The sequence below is a fragment of the Raphanus sativus genome, chromosome 2 (assembly GCF_000801105.2).
Source record: "Raphanus sativus cultivar WK10039 chromosome 2, ASM80110v3, whole genome shotgun sequence".
Taxonomy (NCBI): Eukaryota; Viridiplantae; Streptophyta; class Magnoliopsida; order Brassicales; family Brassicaceae; genus Raphanus; species Raphanus sativus.
This window is the reverse complement of record NC_079512.1, coordinates 1496058-1518724: the sequence shown is the minus strand read 5'-3', so window position 1 is coordinate 1518724 and position 22667 is coordinate 1496058. Positions and strand designations below refer to the sequence as shown.

At 35.0% G+C, this 22667-nt stretch overlaps 2 protein-coding genes, 1 long non-coding RNA gene, 1 other non-coding gene and 1 pseudogene across 4 annotated transcripts; 1 reads left to right on the top strand and 4 right to left on the bottom strand.

Moving 5' to 3' along the window:
* Positions 1-4130: 4130 nt before the first annotated feature.
* On the bottom strand, positions 4131-4211 carry TRNAS-GCU (transfer RNA serine (anticodon GCU)). The gene has a single exon. It is a non-coding gene; the product is annotated as a tRNA-Ser (tRNA).
* Positions 4212-5505: 1294 nt separating this feature from the next.
* LOC130508258 (uncharacterized) lies at positions 5506-6281 on the top strand. The gene is made up of 3 exons (XR_008942776.1): positions 5506-5900; positions 5970-6038; positions 6201-6281. It is a non-coding gene; the product is annotated as an uncharacterized LOC130508258 (long non-coding RNA).
* A 6668-nt stretch (positions 6282-12949) lies between these two features.
* On the bottom strand, positions 12950-13712 carry LOC108830913 (ethylene-responsive transcription factor ERF037-like). Its single transcript, XM_018604485.2, has one exon. The coding sequence runs from the start codon at positions 13622-13624 to the stop codon at positions 12950-12952; it is 675 nt and encodes a 224-aa protein (XP_018459987.2). The 5' UTR covers positions 13625-13712.
* A 4481-nt stretch (positions 13713-18193) lies between these two features.
* LOC108830906 (F-box/kelch-repeat protein At1g24800-like) lies at positions 18194-19694 on the bottom strand. The gene has a single exon (XM_056994234.1). The coding sequence runs from the start codon at positions 19564-19566 to the stop codon at positions 18301-18303; it is 1266 nt and encodes a 421-aa protein (XP_056850214.1). The 5' UTR covers positions 19567-19694; the 3' UTR covers positions 18194-18300.
* A 562-nt stretch (positions 19695-20256) lies between these two features.
* LOC108836554 (F-box/kelch-repeat protein At1g24800-like) lies at positions 20257-21696 on the bottom strand (annotated as a pseudogene).
* Positions 21697-22667: the final 971 nt, after the last annotated feature.

Genomic DNA, 22667 nt, shown 5'->3' with positions numbered 1-22667 from the left:
GTGAGAGCTTAACCCAATCTCACTCAGAAACTCGTACTCTTTTCTCGCAGAACCCATCTCCTGCAATTTCAAAGTAACAGAATCCAAAGTGATTAAAGCCGAGTAAATGGATCAAAATTTAAGCATATCAAACACCAATTAAAACAACCCACAATTTCAAAAGACGAAAAAGAAGCGGAGAAAGCAAAAAAAAAAAAAACAGAGGAGAATCAATCACATGTCTTATTGTCGATGGTATCGAAGAATGGAGTTTCCTGATTACCTTTGATGAGATAGACTTATAGGAGTAAGAAAGGGAGTTCCTGACTTTCAATAAGAAACCTTAACAAAGACTAATCATCACAGAAACGAATCAGAAGAAGCTCATTAACCGTGACAATGTTTGTTTCTGAATACCTCTGGCCTTTTTTCCATCTCAGTGTAGAGTCTTGAACCTACCCATGATTGTTGAAGAACAGCGGCAAGCCTGCAAATCAGAGAGAACGATTGATGGGTTAGAAATATTAGGAATTGTGAGGATGGTGCTAAAGGGTTGAAGGCTAACCTTTTAATAGGTTGAGTTCCACAACGCCTTCCGTTACAGATATTGGATCGTCACCGTTTCCGTCGATCGAGAAGAGACGAAGAACATGAAAGAGAGTATTTGATTAGGGTTTCTGTAGAAGCTTGTGGTCGATGGGCTGTAGAAGAAGCGCATGAAGCCCACCGCGAAGCCCGAACCCATATAATCACGTTTTAGTGAAATAATGCGGATCTGACGTGTCGACACAAAAGAGCTCATGTTTATGACGTGGAATCTGACGTGGCGCGCCCAGAAGGGATTGAACTGTACTTTATATAAATAGATAGCATAAGTTTTAAACCAGAACACAAATAGCAACCTTAAAAAACAAACACACATTGAAATGAAAACAGATAACAAGATTCTTCAACCGATAAAAGCCATGAACTTCTCTTCTAATGCTTCATGTCTCAAGTAGCTTTGTCTTCCTCCGAAATTGTTGTGTTCCCATACTCTGTAAAGAGAGCAAAAACGTTTAGTAAACAACAGCCAAAGTACTAAAAGAATTGAAGAATGAAAAGATTGATATTACCTCTTTCAAGCTTGTCAACTTCTTCTAGATCAGCAAGTATTTGAGCATTTGTAAGCACTCTTGACTCCATCTTTATGTCTTGCTTCAGCCACTGCTCGGTACACATTAGGACCTCCACCATGTAATGTGTAAGACAACTCCTATGAGGTTCAAGAAGCCTTCCACTGGTGCTAAAAGCACTCTCCGACACAACAGATGAAACCTGCATTGCTAACACATCCATAGCAATCTCAGACAGAATAGGGAACTTAGACTGGTGCTTTCTCCACCATGAGAGTACATCGTACTCCACTCCTATCATCAGGTCAGGAGTTTCCACGGCTTCTCTAAGGTAGGTCTCCAACTCATCCTTCTTTTCCCTAACCCCCATTTCACTTACTTTCTGCTTGTACCTAACATCCATCCTCTTGTACCCCACATAATCGGCAGCAAGCTGCATCCTCTCAACAGACTGAGTCTGAACTTGCTGGGATGACTGAGATGCCTGGTCATTTGGATCTGATCCGCCTCCATACCTTGCACTGTACTCCATGAACAAGCTTCTCAACAGAGTGATCAACTTCTCCATCATCTCCTTGTACTCAATGGTATCCAGCTCGTACATCTCCTCGAAACACATCTTCGCAAGCTCCAACTTACTTGTAGGATCGAACACAGTAGCCATAATTAGCATCATGTTAATGTTCTTCACACCACCCCAGTATTTGTCAAACTTCTTCATCATCTCTGTCGCCTTTGACTTCAATTCCGGATCATAGCTGCTAGAGAGATCTCTGAGGTTGGTCGCGATAGTCACTATCTCACCATAGCATCTGTGCAAGTTGAGTGAAGTTGAAGCTGAAACCACCAAAGTCGAGTTGTAGAACATCATAAGAAACTGACACAGCTTGTCCACCGCATTCCAATCCCTTAGCTGAGGAGGTCCTACCCTTTTGACTCCATTCTCAAGCTCCGAGAAGTGATCATTGTAGAGCTTGTCTTCTGCCTCCATTTTATCGAAAGCCACTTTGAACTTCTGAGCTGTTGTCAACATTAGATAGGTTGAGTTCCACCTTGTCTTCACGTCCAGTGGCAAACTTCCTCTTGTAATCTTACCCGCCTCAACTTTCAGCTCAAACGAACTCAACCTGTTAGCGTGAGATCTAACGTAGGAGATAGCATTGCGGATAACCACAACATTCTCATCTATTTCAGCCATTCCATCTCTAACTATCAGGTTAATAATATGAGCACTGCACCTCAAGTGTAAGAACTCTCCATCTAAGACAAAAGCCTCATCAGACCCCATACAGAAAACACTCTCAAACTTCCTCACAGCAGATGTATTGGCCGTAGCATTGTCTACCGTTATGCAGAAAATCCTATCTATTCCCCATTCGGACAGACAGTCTAGAAGAACAGTTGATATAGTCTGACCTTTGTGATCTGTGATGTGCTTGAATCCTATGATGAGCTTCTTGAGACGCCAAGAAGAATCAATGAAGTGCACTGTCACCACCATATAACTCGCACTTATATAAATTTATAAAAAAATCATATGATCAGTTTCGGATAAAGAATAAAATGGTGTCTATTATATGTAGTCAGAGATCATGGATTACCTGTAGTTGGTGACACCCAAATATCTGTAATCATAGATACTCGTTGCTTGTTACTTATGAACCATTTCTTCAGTGCTTCTTTCCTTTCATTATACATCTTCACAATGTCTTTCCTTGCGGTTCTTCTTGAAAGAGGAGTGAACACAGTGGTCTACAAACAGCAGACAAATTATATTAGTTACCTTGTCTATGAAATGATAACAAAATATACATACAAATTAGAGAACCAGAGAATTTACCTTGTCTACGAAATGTTTTCATGCTGCACTCTCAACAAATGCTAAAGGCAATTGCCCCATCACCAGCAGCTGATTGGTAGCTTCCCTAAACTGAGTCTCAGTCACCTTTGCCTTCTTAAGTTTCCCAGCATCATCAATAACGGGCTGGGTGTTTTTCTGTCCAGATTCCCAAGCAAGATGGTTCTTGCATACTCTAAGATGATGCTTCAAATTTGATGTCCCTGACGATGTGAGACAGGAGAATGTGTTCTGGCAGTGGTTGCATTGACACCTATCTCGATCTTCTTTTATTCTTGTGTAATGTTCCCAAACATCTGATCTTGTCGGGAGGAGACGCTTCACTTTGGTCGGTTGAGATGATGGTTCAATAGTTGGTGGAGTTTCTTTCCTCTTTCCGCCGCTTGTCGGTGTCTGAATCTCTCCTTCACTGTCAATGTTACTGTTACCTTGGCCAAGAGTTGATGTTGAGTCCATCTGTAATATATAAAAAATAAACGAGCCGTTAGAGATGTATAATCAAACAGACAAACCATTAGAGATGTATAATCAGAACAAAAGTCGAAGAAAGAGATTAAGAGAGAGACAATACTTGTGAAATGATTCTCGAATGGGCGGATGAAGCCCAAGATGGAGACGGTAGATGATTTATAGTAGCAATTTTGAGCTTCATAATGATGAAAATCAACAATCGATGCTGCTTTTTCGAAACTAGGGTTCGTCGCCTCACCGCTAACCTACTCACCGCTGTAAAGAACTCAGGTAACGAAGAGATTCTCAATATATGTGTAAACTGTATAATGAATGTAAGTATATGCGACATGACTTTAATACTCGGTCCAAACGGTTACCTAATTTGGACATCGGTTTAGTACCGACCCGATCCGTAGTCCAAAATGTTGGGCCTTAAAAACCCATTCGGTATTTTGAACGGATCCGTTACCGATCCCGACCCACGAGTTCGGTTCGGGCTAAGGTATGGGCTTCGGGTTCAGTATAATACGCCCAGGCCTATTATAAACCTTACCACTGACCAGAAAAGGAAATTTGATGACCGTCTTTTCCTTTTTTTTGGGCTATGTTTTGAAGTTGGGACCTATTACCAATATACTTGATTTCGAGCGATTTTGAGAGAGATTAATGTTCGGTTTTTTTCTTTTCCGGTTATGTCCGATTCAGACAAACAAAAAAAAGATGGACGTCGCCTGAGAGATCGAACTCTCGCGGGGAAACCCCATGTACTTAGCAGGCACACACCTTAACCACTCGGCCAAAGCGACTTATTGCAAATCATTTTTTTATCTAATTAATTATGAAAAAATTGCCAAAAGAGAACATAAAAACAACTACATTGTCCCTTTGCCATAAATCACTTTTTGGTCTGTTTTGGACTTAGATACCCCTGAATAACTTTAGAAAATCATATCAATTATTTTAACAGTCAGAAAAATATGGAAAAATAATCAAACTGTATATAAACAAGTAACTATCATATGAAAAATAATTTTATAGACTAAATATTATTATATCAAAATATCATACTTTGATCTACGGACAGAAGAAAACTTAATCTACCAACTACGGGCCGTAGATAGTATATTCATTAAATAACTTAGTTATCTACATCTGGTAGAACAATTATATCTACCATTGTACACTTCTCTACCATCGTAGAGAAGTGTACAATGGTAGAGAAGTGTACAATGGTAGATATAATTGTTCTACCAGATGTAGATAACTAAGTTATTTAATGAATATACTATCTACGGCCCGTAGTTGGTAGATTAAGTTTTCTTCTGTCCGTAGATCAAAGTATGATATTTTGATATAATAATATTTAGTCTATAAAATTATTTTTCATATGATAGTTACTTGTTTATATACAGTTTGATTATTTTTCCATATTTTTCTGACTGTTAAAATAATTGATATGATTTTCTAAAGTTATTCAGGGGTATCTAAGTCCAAAACAGACCAAAAAGTGATTTATGGCAAAGGGACAATGTAGTTGTTTTTATGTTCTCTTTTGGCAATTTTTTCTATATTCTTTCACTAAATTAAAGCTAACAACTTATATGAGATCATGAAAATGTAGGAATGGAAAACAATTTCCCCACTTATACTTAATGGGACGCTTGGATATTAATTTTTGTATTCTTTTGAACCATTTGGCCATGGTAGTTTGCAAGGTTTGGTGGAAAACGTAGTGTGCTTCTTGAGCTGAGGTTAGCTTAAAGACAATGATTTTGACTATATGTGACTTAAAGATCTGTTAACTGCAGCTCATTGCATTACAAAACTCTGGAACTTGCCCAAGTATAATTGTCGTAGAAGTGGAACCATACACAACATCTTCCTTCTTCATATTTGTATATATGGTCACATAAACCCTTGATATCATGCAATTGAGAATCATATGCATAAAAAATAGTTTTTTCCATCAAAATAGTTGTTCGGATTATTAAGTTCATATATTAAAAATAATCATATGTTAGGACTTATTTCTAGAAAATTGGGGTTGCGTAGAATATATTAAAATAAATAGATATTGCTTCCGGACTTAGTTTTGGGAAATTGCCACTAATACCACTTTCATGATACCACTTTTCAAAACTACACTAACCAACTTTACCATTAAAATTTTATAAGATAAAGTACTATCCTACCCCTGATTTATTAAATCAAACATATCCTCATCATCGATCTCTATTCTTCTTTGTCGGACAAGTTATTGAAGTTTATGGCGACTCCGACGACGAGAATTGACGACTCCAACGACGAGAATCGGCGACACTAACGTCCGACGAGATCTGGTGCTCATCGCCACTCTGAGATCGTCTCGTTTAATCTTCACTACACCTGAAAAGAGAAGCCTCATCGTGAAATCAACCGTCGGGGAGGTCTCCTTTCGCGAACCGGAGACATCGGGAGATAGCAAAGGAATCAAATCGCTGAAACTCAAGTTGCTGGTGAGTGAGGCTGATTCAATTAAAATTTGAAGAATCTCTTTTGTGATTATGATGTTGTGTGGGTTGCAGAGTGTGGTTTCGGGGTTAAACAGAGGACTCGTGGTCGATTCATATGATTCTGCGAAGAAGAAACATCTGGTAAGCCCAGTTTTATTAGTTTACTCAATAACTATTGTCTATTCCGTTTCTTTTGATTGGAATGACCCATTAGCCTATTGATTGTACATGTTTTTAATTAGATACAGTGCATTTTATGGAATGTTTTATTTGTTGTACGTTGTTGCTATCTTCGTTTTTCAGGTTATCTACGATGATGGAGATCAAGAAATCTTGAATCTTAAGACACAGAAGTGGCATTTTCTGGATGAATCAGAAACAGAGGTGGGGCATTGTATTTCATTCATCTCTGACTTATTTTTTTTCGTTCTTCGCTCTGATGTTACTTACATTTTCTGTCAGCAGAGTGAAGAAACTGCTGATCAGACGGGTCATGAGAAAGAAGCCTCCACAGAGTAAGTGTTACTTCTCTAGACTCTAGTTCCAGTGTTTATGTGGCACTAGAAAGAATATCTAAATGTGATCGATATGATGCTCTTTGAGATGAGTTTGGTATTTTCTTGTGCATGCAGGCCCAGAGAAAGAAAGCTAAGACTGCCAAGCAACCGTCGGGGAAAAAGTAACTCAAATTAAAAGCAAATATGTCAAAAAGTTGTTGAAAATTCTCTAAAAAGTTCTTATACTGATAAGCAAATATTGTTTTTGATTCAGGGGTGGTGGAGCTGGTTCCAGCAAGTCTAAAGCTGCTCCTGCTTCCAAGTCCGGCAAGAAGTCCAAGGATGAGAAAACAGAGAGCAAACCAAAGGATCCGAAAGAAGCTAGCAGAGAAGAGGAGGATAGCTCTGAAGATTTGAGCTCTTATAAAATTTATAAATGGTTCATAAATGGTATTATAAGCTCTTATAAAATTTATAAATGGTTCATAAATGGTTTTATAAGCATTTATAAATAGTGACATAAATATTTAAATGGTTTTAGAAACCTTTATATTTTTATATAAACCCTATATAGACTCTTCAAACTCCATTAAAACCTTTTATAAACTCTTACAGATCTTATATAAACATTTTATAAACTTATTTAAACCCTTTATAAACCCTTATAAATTCGATATAAAATCTTTATAAACATCTTTAAACTCTTTCGGCTTAAAGCTCAACACTTTGATACACAATATTAAATTCATAAAACTAAAGAACACGTGCAGGCGTCGTAAAGAGATGATGATACTTGGCAGATTCTGAGGCACATACGGACAGCAAGCAAGGCTCCACCGCTTCAGAAATTTTACATACTCTTATAAATTATTTTATAATCATTTATAATGGTGTATAAACTTTATCAATTATGTTTATAACCCCTTATAAATGAAAGTTTGTTATCACAGAAAGAAAATAGGTTAATCCATTTTTCCTCTTCCCCCTTCTTGTCAAAATAAAAAGAACATCAGACAGAAAACTTGACGCATTCATCTTCTGCTGAAGTTCCTTTGAACAATGTAAGCTTGCCCTTATTCTGTAGCAGCTTCAAGGCCCTCGTTAGTGAAATGTTGAATTACAGAAAAGAGAGGACTGAACGTGAGAGAGGGTTTGAAGATTGTGTCTGTTTAATTAACAAAAAGAGATGAAGAACGTTACTTTGATAGTTCCAACAAGCCCTAACCTATGAAAAAAAATCAATAAACGGGTAAGTAATCTCACAATGAACACACACTTCAAGACATGAATCTAGCAAACATAAACAAACACTTTCACATGCACAAACAACAACTACACATATTATTCACAAAGGACAAAACTTTCAATTCACATTAGAAAAGAAACCTCTTTTATAAACTCTTATAAATGATTATATAAAACCTTATAAATATTTGATATATTCTTATAAGTGATTTTATAAAGGTTTATAAATCATTTATAGGAATATATATATATATATATATAGATAAACTATTGATAAAGGTTTATATGATTTATAAATCTATAAAAATGATTTATAAATATTTATAAATTATTTTGACAAAAAAAATATTTATAAATTATTTATATTCCTTATAAAGCCTTATAAACTGACTTTATAAACTCTTATAAATGAATTTTACTTTAATAATTTATTTAGAAAGCCTTATATACTGATTTTATAAAGTCTTATTAATTGTTTTATAAATTATTTATATTCCTTATAAATCCTTATAAACTGATGTTATAAACTCTTATAAATGAATTATACCCCTCATAAACTGATTTTATAAAATCTTATAAATTAATTATTTATAATAATATAAGCTTTAAAAGTGACATAAACTGATTTATAAACCATTTAAAACCCCTCATAAACTCTTCATAAATTGGTGTATAAACTTTATAAATTGTTTTTATAAACTTTATGAATTTTTTATAAACCCTGAACAACCCACAGGCCCAGTCCTGAAAAACTCCAAAAGTTTATGGACGGAAGCACAAAAGAATTTAAAGGCTGCCCGGTGGATTTGAACCAGCTACCTCTCAGTAAACTATCAGCTACTTAACCATCATAGCTAAAGAGGACTTTCGAAGTATTGGCCGAACATTTAAATCTAATATAAAGCTGGTCGCATATGCTTCTAATGTTGTGGCTACACACAGTAGGGACCAATCCGCATTTCAAAACTCTACAGAGGAAAGACTTGGCTGTATCTAGAAAACCTAATTTGCAGTAAGCTGACATTATACTATTGAAAAGAAACTACAGAGGGGCCGCCAACTTCTTTCCATTCGGAATCACTGAGGAAAGAAACTGCGTCTTCTAGCTTTTGTTGTCTGCACAGTCGATCTACAACTGTTAAGTACGTGTGGTCGTTCTTAGACTCGATGTCCTTGTACCCGTCCCACATCTTATCTGTTTCTCTGAAGTTTACAGGATTGAGTTGTATGCTTGTGTAGACACGCTCAAGTTCAGATCCTTCATCTTCTCCAGGATATAAAGTGAATCATCAACCATGTTAAATCTCGAGGAAAGAAACAACAACATATCCCAAACTACGTTCGTACACTCCCAGTTGCCGAAGCTATTAGAGAGAAGCTCACATAACAGAACCAGAGCTTAAAAAGAAAAGCAGTAACTCATTAGGTTTCTACATTACATAACTATATTTCCTCTTTTATCTATTCATCTGCACCTATGTAAGACAAAGCTCTAAGCTTTAAGTGGAAATTGAACAACTTGCCTTCGTCTTGGAGGAGCTGTTACAGAACCACTTGAAGCTCTTTGAAACGTCTCTGACCAGCTAAGATATGCAAAACTAACAATGAGGAGAACCTTGAGTGGCGAAACCCGTAAACATCTTTCAGCTCTTTGAAAAACCAAACCGAAAAGGTTTATAAGATTTTATTAAATGATTTATACATATTTCTTCTGGTCAACATCACCACTGAGAAGCTTCATGTAGCCACCACTGAGAAGCTTTTGCTCGTGCTTGACTGAGAACTGGAGACTAAGGTTTTCTTACCGGATTCGTCGATTTCGTCACCGGAGTCTTCGATTTCGTCACCGGAGTCATCGATTTCATCGCCATAGTCATCGATTTCATCGCCATAGTCATTGATTTCATCGCCGGAGTCGTCGATTTCGTCGCCGGTAGTGTGTGAGAGATGCCGGAACTCACACGGAGAGGAGAAGTTGAATCACGTGAGACGAGAGAAAGAGAAACCATGGTGGGTATTATGGTAATTTGGTCATTAATGAAAAGTGTATTTATAAAAATGTCCTCATATTAATGGTATAGTTGAATTGTGGTATGAGAGAAAGTGTAAATATAAAGTGTCCTTAGTATTTCTTATAAGAAAATACTAGCGAGTAAAGAAAGTAAAGTATTTAAAATTTAGTGTTTTGGTGGTGGTAATACTATCATGTGACATGTACTCCATCTATTTTAATATAAACTAGATCTTGATCCGTGCGACCGCACGGATATTAATTTTCAGTTTTAGTTTTTATTTATTTATACTAAATAGTATATTTGTAAGATTTGATCGTTTTATAATAATTAAGCTAGGGATAAGTATTTGGGTATCCACTCGAATTCAGTTAAAATTTATTCGGATTTGAGATTTTCGAGTTTAAAGATTCTAGCTTTATTCGGGTATTTATAAACTTTGGTTCCGGTTTGATTTAGATCTTTGCGGGTTTGATAACCCGTTTAAATTATTTTTAAATTTTCAAAACTTATATATCTTTAATATCCTTCAATCTAAAAAAATATAACATGTAAATTTGAGTAATGTAAGCTAAAGTACCTAAATTAAAAATTAAAATAAATTTAACTTGAATATTTGGATGAAGAATATATATATATTAAGTATTTTTGGTGTTTTGATTATTGTTTATCTACTTTAGATGTTTACTTTTGACTATTTTTTATATTTCAAATCAACTTAAAATAGCTTATATCTTGGATATTAACTCGAAAAATAGCTAACATATTGAAGTATATAAATATGATTTAAATACATTCGAATATCCGAAATATTTCGTTCAGATAAGGTTTAGTTATGGTTCTCTAGATACCAAAATGGTAAATCCGTTTGGATATTACAGTATAACCTCTTTAAATTAATAATCTATAAATTAGTATCTCTATAAATTAATATAATTTCACAGTTCTAAATTGAGTTTTTGATTCAATTAGTATCTCGATAAATTAATAATCTCTATAAATTAATAAAATTTCATAATTTTGGTGTATTCCCAATATTATTAATTTATAGAAGTTTCACTGTATTTAGTTTCAGTTTAAATTTGGTAATACTTTTTCGTTCAGATTTGTTCAATGAAGAGTTGATATTGTAATTTCCATGAATTGTTTGTCCAATAAAAAGTAATTTTTGAATTTTACGTTGATTTAATTGAGAAGTTAATGAAGTGTAATTAATATGGATTTAATTTTAGAAAACACATTAATGTAAGTGGAAAAAACAAAGCATTTAAATATGAAGTATTATTTAATTGTATATTTAATTCAATTTTAATTTTGGAAAACACATTAATCAAAGTGAAAAAGACAGCATTAAAATAGGAAATATTATTTAATATCAGTGGCATGAAAGTGTAAATAACACTGAAAACTAAGGGACATTCTATATGTGTACTTCTCTTTTAATAATAAAGATGAGCTTTAAGGTTTTTACAAATGAATTAAAAAATTGAAATTTTTATATAATTTATTTTGGTTATACAAAATTATTATTAGATAAAATTTAATTCAACTAATAAAAATAAAACTCAGCATTTTATAATTAGTCATAAAATTTAAATGATATTGAATTTTATCAATAACAATGAGAACATCAATTATTTTGTAACAATTTTTTTTCTTTTAACACCACTTAAAATATGAAGAAAATAATGATTTATTTCATGGGGTGATTCTGCGATCTATGAAGCAGAATAATTTACATAAAAAATCCTACATTATAAGATTTATAGTACATACAATGGGTACATGTTAAATAATTTAGAGAATCATCTAGATTTGAGGACACAAATAAACACACACTGTACTCGTGGGTGGAACCTCCGTTGACCGCGGATCCCAATGGCAATGGCCTAATCCTGCGGAATAGTTAAATGCATGTTTAATTAACGTGACAATTTATTTTAGTTTAACTTTTTTTTGTGAAAGGATTTTTTTTTTAGTTTAACTTAGTGTACGATTATTATTATAATAAATAAATGGGTTAGCTTACCTCATGAGGCGGGTGTTGATTGATGTTTTCGTCGAGGAGACTCACGCAATACTTAGTTTTTTTTGTTTTTGACTAAAGGCTTAGTTGGTTTAACATATACTCCATGAAATTAAAAAGGTATTTCCCCCATGTTTTTAATGTCTTTTGAGAAGTGGTTTTAAAATGATTTGACCCCTCCCCATGGCTGGATTTCCGTATGAAGAAGTGGATTAATCATTCATAAAACTGAAACAAATTCGTCTAAGAACAAAAACAAATTATGAAGGTGTTAAATCTCCATCGTTGGTTTTGTCCAAGAAACTAAAAAATCTCCATCGTTGGATTTGCATGAGTTAGTGGTGGATGTATCTGTTAGTTCAAAGATCAATCATCAAGTCGTAATTAAACAAATAATGACTGACTAATGCCCATTATAAAGTCAAACAAACTAAAATCACAAGAAAGACTAACCTACATGCAAATCTTATCACTTTGTTTTAGTGTTATTTTAATTATCCATCTTTATTCCTTAACAGGATACAAATTGAGCTCTAAGCACAAAAATGTATTGTTTTGTATTTGTTATTTCATGGACTATACACTAATTACAGTATAACCTCTTTAAATTAATAGTTTATAAATTAATATCTCTATAAATTAATATAATTTCATAGTTTCAAATTGATTTTTTGGTTCAGTTAAAAACTTGGTAAATTAATAATATTTATAAATTAATAAAAAATCATAGTTTTGGTATAGTTCAAACATTATTAATTTATAGCGGTTAAAGAATTGGTCAATTTAGTCTATATAGAGAAATTTTGTGAATTAAATTCATAGTGTGATAATAAGTATCTAATTCTAATTAAAATTTTACCAAAAAAAAGGTATCTAATTAAATACCAAGTTGACAAGATTCCGTATCTACCAGCTAACAAACCATATGAGAACATGTTTTTAATTAATTATATATACAACTACACATTCAAATTATAGTATATCAGCCTAGACTTTTTATCGAAGATTAGCCTAACCCTTGATATATACAAATAGTTTTATCCTCCAAATCTTCATCTACGCAACTGCATGCTTTTGCCAAACTTACAAAATAGAAACAGAGAAAGGGTTTGTTTAGATAACATATGCAGAAAAAGTAGTTATCGTCCGATCAGACAAAAAAATAACTATAAAGCATAGTATAATATAAAATCAGCAGGTTTAATGTAGTATATTAAACTCTGTTGAGAAACAAATGTGATTTAAAATGTAAAAATATAAAAACAAAAGGGATTAAATTAAAGGAAAAAGTGGGCCAAAATTGGAAGACTCAAAAGGTTCAGACATCGAAGTGCCATTTTCGTCGCTGTGGTAATAAAAGCTGTAACAGTTATTAAAATACCAAGGCGAACTAGGTGGATACGCCGAGTCAACGTACACGAACTCGCTCCACGGCTCATCGTAACTCGTCTCTAGACTCGGCAACTCCACTATCTCGCTCAGCTCTTCAGCCGTTGAAGACGCTGCTTCTTCGCTCGACGTAGACGTCGAGTAGCTAATCGATGGAGACAAGTGCGTCTCCGGGACGACGACGACGGTGGTTGGATCGGAGAAGTCCATGGCGGCGGCCACGGCGGCTGCGGCTTGAACGTCGCGTGGAGAAGAGGAAGCTGGACGGGGGAGGTAAGTGGCGAGCTCCGGGAAGTTGAGGACGGCGGAGGTTCCTTTGATGGTGAGAGCAGCCGCGTCGTGTGCACGCGCCGCCATCTCCGCCGTGGAGAAAGTGCCGAGCCAGATCCTGCTCTTCTTGCGGGGCTCACGGATCTCGGAGACCCATTTGCCCCACGCTCGCATCCGGACGCCTCGGTAAACCGGGTCGGGTCTAGCTCGTTTCTTGTTGTTGTTGTTGGTTCGAGGATGCTCCTCCTCTACCGGAGATGATTGTTTAGCGGAGTCGGTTATTGACATGTTGGTTTTGTTTTTGACTCTGTGAGTGTGAGGAGAGTATACGTACGTATAGGGTTTATATAAAGGCTAGAGAGAGAGAGAGAGTTGAAGTATTGAAGTGAAGTTAGTTAGAAAAGGACAGTGGATCGCTTATGATGACAAGTGAGTTCACATTACATCATTATATAGTATATTTGAAAATGTCCTATTTTTTTTTTTTGAACAATGTCCTATTTATTTAATGTTAGTATTTTACTCGGATAGTAAAATGTATAATTATCTTTTCGTGATAACCTACCTATGCCTGGTCCATGGTTGATGTATGAACTTTCTTTGATTATTTGAACATGGGCTAACATTCCATCTGGAATTCACTAAGAATTAGACTTGTTCTTATAATGTTGATAAACAATATATATATGTTTTACCAAAAAAACAATATATATATATATATATATGTGTACCTTATACATGTAAACCACAAGTACTACACGTTTTTGGTCAAAAAGTACTACACATATATTAGATTTTTTTTTTTTGTAAAAATCTCATATATTAGATATGATATAATCATCATGCTTTTTTATTTCATTCTGTCATTGATGCTTAGTTGCTTGCAACTTTCCTAGCACATGATAGCTCTCTGTATCTGATAGTTATATAAATTCCCTCTGTCGAGAAACTCTGTTTTTTCTTGAGGTTTAAACTTGATAAAAATGCAAATAAACATATTATAGTATGATTTACTATTAGATTATAAACAAATTAGAAGGAAGGGAAGATGAAAAGAGATAATTAAGGAGACCCACAAGGAGTGAAGGCTCTTTGCCTCATCTCAGCATGGCATTTCTGACCACTGTCAAGACTCTTCCCACATGCCTTTGTTTTTAATATCCCTATTTTTTTATTGTTTATCATTCTTCCATACATATCACTATTTAATGACCATTTACCACACTTATAAACACATTTCACAGTTTTTTCTACTATTTTTTCCGTTTTTGTAAACTATTTGATCGTGACGTTTTAGCACCTGAGAATATCGTTGTAATGTATTTTGATATTAATGCTAGAACTTAGCCTTCTGATCCAATGTATATTGATTGCCAGATAAAGTCATGTGAGCTTTCTTACCAACGTAACCGTAAAAACAGGGTGTGGCATAAAATGGCATATGATAGCATTTTAGACAAATATATCTGAGTGAGTTTATGTGTTTATTCAATTGAATCTTATATTGGTTAAGTTGATAAAAAATCCAGGTGTAAACTATATTATATTTTAAAAACTTAGAAGTTAGAAGTAGTATTTTTAGGTAGCTTTTTGACTAAAGATTGGTGTATAGGTTGTGTGTGTTTGCTTGTGTGTTTGCTTCTGTATGCTGCAGTATGAACGTTGATATTCAATAACTAACTTTCATGGATTGTAGTTGTAGGCCTATATATAATGAATTGTGTTGAAGGAATTAGTTTTTTTTTTAACTCTGAGAATGTTTGAAAACTGCAGGAACAGAACAAGAGTATCTGAAAGGAAAAAAAACCAAAGAACATAACCCCGGAACCGAAAAAGAAACAAATAGGGATCAAGGCCTAAAACACAAGCGTCCCACTACAGCAGCCTGTTCAGCGAGACTTCCTCCGCAAGCAACGCCCTTAGCCAAATAGGTCTACCATGAGCCACATATGACTGCAATCTCCTTTCCTTGTTACACTCCGAGCAATCAAAAAAGCACCTCTTTTAGCCTCTCTTTTAACCGCACGCACCCTCCATTCTGGAATCTTACTACTAATCTCCTTTCGTTGAAGGAATTAATTAAACCTTACGTTACTAACCAGTTTATTTATAAATACTATACATATTGAATTGATAATAAACAAATGGTGAAAGAAGGCTGACCTATGTGAAAATATAATAAGTGGCTGGTTTATTTTCTGACTAACTTAGCTGGTTTATGAAACTCAGAAACTTTAATATATATAAATAAACATTGTAAAGATAAAAACGCATTTTTCTTATGAGTAAAATTAAATAGTTTTAAATATATACATATATATATTAAGATGCCTTGAAATTAGAAATTAACATGGCGTGCCGCGTGCATAAGATTAGGGTTTCCATGCTACCATCAATTACGTAATGAATTCATTCTTCTTCTTTTTTAATATTATAAACATAAAATAATAAAAAATTTAAAATAAAAATATTTGAACTGCCATTTTATGGACATCCGACAGCACCATTCCTTACCACTTAAAAATCACCAAGCCTTAAATAGTTTTTTTTTTTGTTAAGAATGTAAATATTCATTATGAAATAATGACACAAAGAATTAGTTATTGCAGAAACCAAATCTAATGCATCTAAATTGCTATGTATCGAAAGCATAAGTCCTAAAGAATCCCCCCCCCCCCCCCGAAGAGTAAAAAAAAAAAAGCTTAAGGAGATACACTTGGTTATTGCAGAAACAAAATCTGATGCATCTAAAATTTCTATCGCCTCGAGTAGGGATGGACATATTACCCGATACCCAAATCCGTATCCGAATTCGATCCAAAAAATCTGAATCGAAATTAGAACCGAAATAGTATAATACCCAAAAATGGATATTGATTTAAAAATGATTGGATATCCAAACTCTAACGGATAATATCCAAATCGAATGGATATCCGAAGATAACCAAACATATGTATATTTACCTTTATACTTCTAGTTTACATTTCCCATTTTATTTAAAATATTTATATTAGTATTATACATATTTTAAAATCATATACTATAAATATAATTACGGAAAAGTGATTTGATACTCATTTAAAATGCATGTCAAGTTTTTTGTTTCATGTATTAACAAAGTTACATTCAAATTCTAAAAAAAAATAGTCAGATTAGCGTTTATTTATTTTTGAAATGTTACTTCCAAATCTATTAACCATTTAATCTATTAAAAATAAAAAAATCAATTAATCGAAAGCTAAATCTTTAAATATAAAAAAACTTAAAAATGAAAAATCTAATTTTTTTTTTCAAAATCTAAGGGGGGTGTATTCAACCGAGAGTTTCAGGTGATTTGTATTAAAATGGCAGATCTAGTGTTATTCAAACATGCATTTTGAAAACTCATTTAAAATCCACTGTTATTGAACTTGACATTTCGTAAAGTACTATGAAATCCACTGTTATTAAAAATATTTTAAGTTGTGGAATTTTAAAATTTTGAGGTGATTTTAGGGTGTTTGGGTGGAGTTTCTTAGTTAAAAAAATGAAACTCAAATCCCATTGTTTTAGGTGATATTCTAGAGTAGTTTAACAAAATTCAACTAAATCTCTGCAACTTATTAAAATCATCTAAAACTTCATTAAAAATCAAATCACATCAAATGTTAAATTGAATACATCCCCCTAAATATTCGAACTTGGCCCAAAATAACTAAACCTAAATTGAAAATACATGAACCCGACCCGAAGTACATAAAAACCCGAACGGGTTCTATATCCCTATACTGAAATACTCGAAAATCTAAAAAATATCTGATCCAAATCCGAATAGCCAAATACCCGAACGGGTATTAGTTTAGGAAAGATAAGATATCTAAACCCGAACAGGTAATATCCGAACCCGAATAGATATCCGAAGATAGCCGAACATATGTATATAATTTTAATTTCTTGTTTTGATATATAACGTTAATTTCTTGTTTTGTAGTTCAATTTTTTTTCTTATGATTTTCTGCCTGCAGTCGGTTGATCCATTTACATTGATTATACTCGACCAGTAAAGCTCCCTTTTATTTTATTTTTTTATTACAGGAACAGAAATTTCATATTGGACTTATTCGCATGGTCCCCGTTTATGCCCTGGAATCGGTAATATATATATAACGTTAATTTCTTGTTTTGTAGTTCAATTTTTTTTCTTATGATTTTCTGCCTGCAGTTTTTGTCTTTGTTGAATTCAGAACAGCTTTCAACTGCGAGGTGATTCGGGATTGTTATGAAGCTGCGCTAGCTCTACTGCTTTGAGAGATATTTGATTGCTTGCCTAGGTGCGCTTTATCTGTATCCCCCTACCTTCTGAATCCATTAATATGATTTATATCAAGTCATGGACATACATGTTGCCATGTTATATGGTGTGGCTAGATTGAGATTTCAATTTAATTATGAACGTTATGTAGTAGGTGATTGAGCTGGATTTGTTGTGTAGAAAATGAAAGATCATTGTTGAGGGCTTATGGTTTACTTGAAGATACCTTTTGAATCTGCTGACTTGTGAGTTATATCCTATAAAACCGGAAAAATCGACCAAAATTGGGGTTTTTAAATAGAACCGGAACACATTGTTGTTGGTCGTTAACTAATGTAAGAACCCGCAAGAAGCATCCGGTTTATAGATTCTTGAACTCGATAAATCATGAAGATAGCTAGTGACAAGATGGTCTGGTCTGTTAAGTATGTGAAGGTTCGCATATAACAGGCACTTGGATCGTGGAGAGAATATATAGAAACTCAAAACCAATGCAAATGTGTTTATAGAGAAAAGCAAAGAAGTTGGAAAACGATTAAATAAAAAGCTGATATATTTAAAAGCCAATCTGAAAAAATAATAGCGAAATGGAACTTAAAATCCTTAGTTATTAAAACTTAAACGATGATTGACTATTTTTGCAAAGAAAACGAACGAATCCTCTAGTATTGTTCAATCTCTTTCTTTCCTTTTGCGGGGTTGGTTGTTGAGTTGCACCAAACTTGGGAGATAAGAAGATGAGGACACAAGTGGGGGATCATACCACTGAGGCCGATAATCACTAGGAACATATCCTCCTCTATGGAGAGGATCGGGTTTCCAGAGATTAGGAGCTTGTCCAAGATTCATAGTTTTATAGTATCCCTCGTCGCCGTCTCCGATGATAAAAGCAGTGTGGTAATGATCGGTCCTGACAAGTTCAAAACAGAACTCATACCCCTCCATATCGAATACCACAGCGACTTTCTCTTGCTCTTCCTCCTCGTCGTCGCCAATGATGAAGAAGCTCGCAAACTCATCGTGAAACCGGACGTAACGATCACCAATCAGAGGTCTCATATTAACGTTCATGAACTTGCTCCAGGTCACAGCAGCAGCATTTGGCTGATCAATCTTAGACGAAATCCAAATCTCCAAGACCTCAATCATTCTTTGACCTTTCTGATGTAGCAGGGCTAGCTTTTGGTCTCTAACCGATGAGAGGGTCACAGCTTCATCACACAAAGCGAGAAACGGAACAAGCAGAGGTTCTAGTCCAAACGTCTCCGTTGTAAAATCAAAACGTAGGATAACATCTCTAAGAACATCATCAGTCGTAATCTCCTGAGCCAGAAAATAAGCATTTCCCTTCAAAGACACGTAGCGGTGACCTCCGAATTTTAATATCAAGCTGTCGGGGAGTGTGACCCCCTCAAGAACCCTCCATGAATTAGAGCTAAATTCGTACATCTCAAACTCACTGTAAAACCTCAACATCTTGTGGTTACGGTTCATGTCGTAACCAAAGAGATAAGTGTCTAGTTCGTTGAAATCATCCCCCGGTCTGGGACTGATGGACCTTGTTTGCCCCAAATAAGGGTTCCACGCCAAGAGCTTCGATCTGTCTTCCTTGAGGACGCATACCAATAACCCGTCGCAATGAAAAACTTTACTAATCTCGAACTGGTTAAGTAAACCTACCTCCTTTATAGATAGATCAACATCTTCTTCTTCCTTGCGGAATCTCAATGAACAAACCTTGAAATCCACCGTAATGAACCCCAAAAACTGATGCTGCTGCTGCCTTGCCGCCGCTTCTTTACCCACAATCCAGTCTCTGGTTAAACGGTCCCATAGTTTGCAAGTAGATCGCACTTGTCCCAGAGATGTTATCGGAACCTTGCTCAGTATCTTCGCCCCTACCAGTTCCGGTGGGAGGTCGCATATCCTCTTCATCATATCCCTTCCAGGCTTTTCAACAGTAGAAAGAATCTAGGGCTTTCTCTCTAATAAATATATTTACATAGATAGGCAATTATTATGTATTTTTCATAAGATGTGCCTCGTGCGTAAGATTAGGGTTTCCATGCTGCCATCAATTACGTAATGAAGTCATTCTTCTTATTTTTCTTTTTATATTATAAAATAAATATTAAAAAAATAAAAATGTGAACTGCCATTTTATGAAAATCCAACAGCATGCATTGATTCCTTGTTGTTGGTCGTTAACTAATGTAAGAACCCGAAAGAAGCATCCGGTTTATAGATTCTTGAACTCAATAAATCATGAAGATAGCTAGTGACAAGATGGTCTGGTCTGTTAAGTATAAAACTGTTTTGGACTGGCGAGGAAGTAAAACAGTTGACACATGTTAGAGTTTGGTAAACCTTAACTAGTCTTAAAGCTTAACTATTGCCACTAACTACCTTCCCAACGTACAAGTTTTACATGTGTACTATTGAAGGTTCGCATATAACAGGTACTTGGATCGTGGAGAGAATATATAGAAACTCAAAACCAATGCAGATGTGTTTATAGAGAGATAAGAGAAAAGCAAAGAAGCTGGAAAAACAAATTAATAAAAAGCTGATATATTTAAAAGCCAATCTTAAAAATAATAGCCAAATGGAACTTAAAATCCTAAGTTATTAAAACTTAAACGATGTTTGACCATTTTTGCAAAGAAAACGAATGAATCCTCTAGTATTATTCAATCTCTTTCTTTCCTTTTGCGGGGTTGGTTGTTGAGTTGCACCAAACTTGGGAGATAAGAAGATGAGCAGACAAATGGGGGATCATAAACCTGAGGCCGATAATCACTAGGAACATATCCTCCTCTATGGAGAGGATCGGGTTTCCAGAGATTAGGAGCTAGTCCAAGATTCACAGTTTTATAGTATCCCTCCTCTCCGTCTCCGATGATAAAAGCAGTGTGGTAATGATCGGTCCTGACAAGTTCAAAACAGAACTCATACCCATCCATATCGAATACCACAGCGACTTTCTCTTCCTCCTCCTTGTCGGAGCCAATGATGAAGAAGCTCGCAAAGTACTCGTCAAACCGGACGTAACGATCACCAATTAGAGGTCTCATATCCACGTTCATGAACTTGCTCCAGGTCACAGCCTCATCGTCAATCTTAGTCGTGATCCAAATCTCCAACGCCTCAATTCTTTCATGACCTATCTGATGTAGCAGGGCTAGCTTTTGGTCTCTAACGGATGAGAGGGTCACAGCTTCACCACACGAAGCGAGAAACGGAAGAAGCAGAGGTTGTAGTCCAAACGTCTCGGTTGTAAAATCAAAACGTAGGATAACATCGTTCTCAACATCATCCGTCGTAATCTCCACAGCCCGAAAATAAGCATTTCCCTTCAAAGACACGATGAGGTGACCTCCGTATTTTACCATCCAGCTGTCGTGGAGTTTGACATCAAGAACCCTCCATGAATTAGAGCTTAATTCATACATCTCAAACACTAAACCGTGAAACCTCAAGATCTTGTGGTTATGGTTCATGTCGTAACCAAAGAGATAAGTGTCTAGATCGTTGAAATCATCCCCCGGTCTGGGACTGATCGACCTTGTTTGCCCCAAATAAGGGTTCCACGCCAAGAGCTTCGACTTGTCGTCCTTGAGGACGCATAGCAATAACCCCTCGCAATGAAAAACTTCCCTAACCTCGTATTGGTTAAGTAACCTACCTGCTTTATAGATAGATCAACATCTTCTTCTTCTTCCTTGCGGAATCTCAATGAACAAACCTTGAAATCCACCGTAACGAACCCCAAAAACTGATGCTGCCGCCTTGCCTTTGCCGCTTCTTCCTTACCCACAATCCAATCTCTGGTTAAACGGTCCCATAGTTTGCAAGTGGATCGCACTTCTCCCACAGATGTTATCGGAACCTTGCTCAGTATCTTCTCCCCGACCAGTTTCGGTGGAAGGTCGCATATCCTCTTCTTCATCATCATTCTTTCTTTCGGACGCCGCACAACTAATAGAAATAAAAGAATCTCAGGGTTTTCTCTCTAATAAATATATTTGTATAGATAGGCAATTTTTATGAAACCTAGTTATTAAAGGCCCGTGCCTCGTGCGTAAGATTAGGGTTTCCATGCTGCCATCAATTACATAATGAAGTCATTCTTCTTATTTTTCTTTTTATATTATAAAATAAATATATTTTTTTTTTGAAACTCTTATAAAATAAATATTAAAAAATAAAAATATGTGAACTGCCATTTTATGAAAATCCAACAGCATGCATCCATTCCTTGCTGCGCTAAAATCACCAAGCCTTAACACAGTTGTGATATTACGTACATTCCATGCTAGCTTTTGTGAGTCCTAACTAGATAGTATACTTCAGTATTCAATTATATGATCTTAATTATTTATAAATCACAATTAGTAGACTCTGATTTCAACGGAAAACATGACCTGAATTGATCTAAGCTAGATAGTAGAAACGTAACACAAGGGATGAACACGGATCGGATATCCGAGTTTTTAAAGGTATTTGTGATTTAGTTTGTATGTTACGGATATTTAATTTTTCGATTTGTTTTGTTTCAGAGAAATACGGATATTCGGAAAAATAGATATCTGAAAAATATTTAGATATTTGTGGATATTTAGATATTTACGAATATCTTATATGTTTTGATTAGTACAAATAATTTTCGATACAAATTTGTTTGTAATATATATTTTTGTATGATACATATAAGATAAAAGTTAAAGAAATAGCGAACTACATATTTTGTAAATTTTTTAAACTTAGTTGACAATTATAATAACACAAAACTTAAGAAAAACATGTTCAGGCTTCGGTTTTATGGCACCATATGTAAAATAAACTAAAACTTACTACAAGTAGCAATATATAACAAAATTCGTTTTAGACTTTTATTCGAGAAAACTTTGTGATAACAACTACATGGGTCAAGATACACGTTAGTTGATTTTTCTCTCTCTATTCTCTCTGACATCTCACTAGAAACTTCACAAATCAATCTCCGTGTTCGGTGGCCGGTGGTTATCACCGCCGGTTAC

Coding starts and splice junctions, on each gene's coding strand:
- LOC108830906 (XM_056994234.1), bottom strand. CDS start 19,566: ATGATGAAGAGGATATGCGACCTCCCACCGGAACTGGTAGGGGCGAAG.
- LOC108830913 (XM_018604485.2), bottom strand. CDS start 13,624: ATGTCAATAACCGACTCCGCTAAACAATCATCTCCGGTAGAGGAGGAG.